Below are 4,491 nucleotides of genomic sequence, written 5' to 3'. Positions count from 1 at the left end.
TACCATGTAGCGGTGTAGCTAACTACTGGAACTACACACTACTTCTTTACCATGTAGCGGTGTAGCTAACTACTGGAACTACACACTACTTCTTTTGCAAAAAATTATAATAATACCTGCCTAATTGTCACTTGAAACAGTTTTTTTGTGTTAAATAGGCTAAATTACATATTAAAAGTAACTTTAGTTAAGAAAATTATAGTGTGAAGTAATTGGGAGCTTGGTAAACTATATTTTCAGAGTAGCTTCCCCAACACTGCATATTTAGTTGTCTGTCCCCCACTCCACGTCCAATCGGATATCAAGCCCTTTAAAAATGCTCTTTCTCAGCAGTTTGTTCAGCCAAGCCATTCAGTGCAACTCAGCAGAGAGAACTATGTGGAGCCATTCCAATGCAAACCATATCTAAGTACATTAGAGCCCCACAGCCGTCTGTGTGCCAATGGGTGGAAACTGGCTCACAAAGCTGGTGACATTATTATGGCTTGTTCCCTTGGGTTGCGTTAATGTGTTATACAGCTCAAAGTGAAAATTTGTAAGGGTATAAACAAGAATGTTATTTAAAATACAAAAACATTACATTTAACAAAGTGTATACATTTATACCCCACAAAAAAATATTTAAAAATTATACCCTCCCCTTCTAAATATTGTATTCTGTGTTGAGCATTTCTACTGTATACCATCTCTCCACAACACAGAAAATGTATGTATTCTCTGTCATTTCCACCTGGTGGCCTGTTTAACCAACTAACACTTAAACCCATGTTTTCCCTAGTGGCCAATGGCCAATAAAGTTGTTTGTCTTGTGTGCGACATGCCTGGAAACATACTCCGTTTACATTGTCTGGTGCATTATCCACCACTTCCTCCTCAGGATGTTTGATGTTGGAGGTCAGAGGTCAGAGAGGAAGAAGTGGATCCACTGCTTCGAGGGTGTCACTGCCATCATCTTCTGTGTGGCGCTCAGCGACTATGACCTGGTGCTGGCTGAGGATGAGGAGATGGTGAGTTCCTGTCCAACCATGGGCATTAAATAAGTGTACATGTACAGTACCAGTCAAAAGTTTGGAAACACCTACTCATTCAAGGGTTTCTTTATTTTTACTATTTTCTACATTGTAGAATACCAGTGAAGACATCAAAACTATGGAATCATGTAGTAACCAAAAAAGTGTTAAACAAATCTAAATATATTTTAGATACTTCAATGTAGCCACCCTTTGCCTTGATGACAGCTTTGTACACTCTTGGCATTCTCTCAACCAGCTTCACTTGGAATGCTTTCCCAACAGTCTTTAAGGAGTTCCCACATATGCTGAGCACTTGTTGGCTGCTTTTCCTTCACTCTGCGGTCCAACTCATCCCAAACCATCTCAATTGGGTTGAGGTCGGGTGATCTGATGCAGCATTCCATCACTCTCCTTCTTAGTCAAATAGCCCTTTCACAGCTTGAAGGTGTTGGGTCATTGTCCTGTTGAAAAACAAATGATAGTCCCACTAAGCCCAAACCAGATGGGATGGCGTATCGCTGCAGAATGCTCTGGTAGCCATGCTGGTTAAGTGTGCCTTGAATTCTAAATAAATCACTGACAGTGTCACCAGCAAAYCACCAGCACACATCACATCTCTTCCTCAATGCTTCACGGTGGAAACCACACATGCGGAGATCATCCGTTCACCTACTCTACGTCTCACAAAGACACGGCGGTTGGAACCAAACATTTCAAATTTGGACTCATCAGACCAAAGGACAGATTTCTACCGGTCTAATGTCCATTGCTCGTGTCTCTTGGCCCAAGCAAGTCTCTTCTTATTGGTGTCCTTTAGTAGTGGTTTCTTTGCAGCAATTCGACCATGAAGGCCTGATTTCACACAGTCTCCTTTGAACAGTTGATGTTGAGATGTCTGTTACTTGAACTCTGTGAAGCATTTATTTGGACTGCAATTTCTGAGGCTGATAACTCTAATGAACTTATCCTCTGCAGCAGAGGTAACTCTGGGTCTTRCTTTCCTGTGGCAGTTTCATCATAGCGTTTGATGGTTTTTGCGACTGCACTTGAAGAAACTTTCGAAGTTCTTGAACTTTTACGGATTGACTGACCTTCATGTCTTAAAGTAATGATGGTCTATCGTTTCTCTTTGCTTATTTGAGCTGTTCTTGCCATAGTACCACCCCTACCTTGTCACAACACAATTGATTGGCTCAAACACATTAAGAAGGAAAGAAAATCCACAAATTAACTTTTAACAAGCCACATCTGTTAATTGAAATGCATTCCAGGTGAATACCTCATGAAGCTGGTTGAGAGAATGCCAAGAATGTGCAAAGCTATCAAAGCAAAGGGGGCCTACTTTGAAGAATCTCAAATATAAAATATGTTTTGATTTGTTTAACACTGTTTTGGTTACTACGTGATTCCATATGTGTTATTTCATAGTTTTGATGTCTTCACTATTATTTTATAAAGAAAACTCTGGAATGAGTAGGTGTGTCCAAACATTTGACTGGTACTGTATATCTGTATGAAACCAGCCACGTCCTGAACAAAAAATCGTTCTCAATATAATATTTACGTTGAACATGCATTTTAGTGCTGGACTAAGCTTCATTCTGGGTCTGTGAAACTGTCTCTACGAGTCCAAACATGTTTCTGAGTATATCTCGTTAGTCTGAGGCTTTCTCTCCTCAACTCCTTTCCTTCATCTGCACTGATCTGAAAACACAGGATAAAGCTATATGGTGGACGTCCTAGCAGGTGTTTGCTTTCACCTGTCCCGTTTTTCCACATCAGTGCCGATGAAGGCCTGTAGCTCGACGCCCCACAAAAGCCATTGTCCAATGTTGCCCTTCTTCTCTCCCCAGAACCGTATGCATGAGAGCATGAAGCTGTTTGACTCCATCTGCAACAACAAGTGGTTCACAGACACCTCCATCATCCTCTTCCTCAACAAGAAAGACCTGTTTGAGGAGAAGATCAAGAAGAGTCCTCTAACTATCTGTTACCCAGAATACGCAGGTACAGTAACACAGCCAACCAGCCATGGTAGACTGTCTATTGAATGATAGGTGATAAATGTGTGACTTATCACTGGAGTTGTCTGTACATTTTCTATGATTTCTTTGTCATTTGCACAACTGAACAAATATAATTGAATGTCTCCATGAGTGGAAAGAAGARCTCATATAAACATATAGCGCTGGTAATATAGTGTAGTTACTGAACCTATGCAGATGGTATGTTCCACAGCATCAGTGGTGTGACAGGAGACGTTCAACAGACATTAGTCACTTCTACCTTTTAAAGAGACCAACGAGAACAAAACAAATAGCGGAAAGCCAGGAGGCAGGACATAGTGTTTCTCTATCACCTGTTCCTCCATAACACCACAGGGAGGATATCCCATTTCAACACAATTCCCATGTGGTCACTTCCTGTGTAATTGTGTTGTCTATACTGAGGAGTATAACACATGTTGATCTTTTGTTTCATGGTTGGTTTATTATTTTATTTTGTATGGATGACATATGCTTGTTGTAAACAGTTGAAGTCGGAACTTCACAAACACCTTAGCCAAATTCCTGACATTTAATCCTAGTAAAAAATCCCTGTTTTAGGTCAGTTAGGATCACCACTTTATTTTAAGAATGTGAAATGTCAGAATACATGGTAGAGAGAATGATTTTATTTTAGCTTTTATTTCTTTCATCACATTCCCAGTGGGTCAGAAGTTTACATACACTCAATTAGTATTTGGTAGCATTGCCTTTAAATTGTTTAACTTGGGTCAAACGTTTCGGTAGCCTTCAATAAGCTTCCCACAATAAGTTGGGTGAATTTTGGCCCATTCCTCCTGACAGAGCTGGTGCAACTGAGTCTGGTTTTAGGCCTCCTTGCTCACACATGCTTTTTCAGTTCTGCCAACACATTTTCTATAGGATTGAGGTCAGGGCTTGGTAATGGCCACTCCAATACCTTGACTTTGTTGTCCTTAAGCCATTTTGCCACAACTTTGGGAAGTATGCTTGGGGTCATTGTCCATTTGGAAGACCCATTTGCGACCAAGCTTTAACTTCCTGACTGATGTCATGAGATGTTGCGTCAATATATCCACATAATTTTCCTACCTCATGATGCCATCTATTTTGTGAAGTGCACCAGTCCCTCCTGCAGCAAAGCACCCCCACAACATGATGCTACCACACCTATCTCACTATCTACAACACTTTCTATCTATAAATATGTATAAGGAGTGATTTCCCACCATCTATATCTATTTCGTTCCTATTTACTTAACGTAGCTACATTTTGATAATTCAATGTTTCTAGTGTTTGCACAAACGCATACAATATATCACATCAGATCTATTATATATATGTATATCTCTATATATCTATATCTATATTCTCCTGTCTCTAATTATTCCCCGTTCTATGTTCTTCCTGTTTGTTGATATATTGTACTGTCTGTGATTGTGCATCTTGCTGT

The 4,491-nt window shown here is 40.1% G+C and overlaps 1 protein-coding gene across 1 annotated transcript in view; it reads left to right on the top strand.

The window, feature by feature from the left end:
* LOC112068603 (guanine nucleotide-binding protein G(i) subunit alpha-1-like) overlaps positions 1-3,082 on the top strand; it is a 21,371-nt gene extending 18,289 nt beyond the window's left edge. Inside the window, exons 3-4 of the mRNA XM_024135777.2 lie at positions 779-1,007; positions 2,867-3,082. Of these exons, the coding sequence (XP_023991545.1) occupies positions 779-1,007; positions 2,867-3,067 (430 nt within the window). The 3' untranslated portion in view covers positions 3,068-3,082. The remainder of the gene's footprint in view (positions 1-778; positions 1,008-2,866) is intronic.
* Positions 3,083-4,491: the final 1,409 nt, after the last annotated feature.

The sequence above is a fragment of the Salvelinus sp. IW2-2015 genome, unplaced genomic scaffold (genome assembly GCF_002910315.2).
Source record: "Salvelinus sp. IW2-2015 unplaced genomic scaffold, ASM291031v2 Un_scaffold591, whole genome shotgun sequence".
Classification (NCBI taxonomy): domain Eukaryota; kingdom Metazoa; phylum Chordata; class Actinopteri; order Salmoniformes; family Salmonidae; genus Salvelinus; species Salvelinus sp. IW2-2015.
This window is presented reverse-complemented; position numbering and strand designations above follow the sequence as displayed.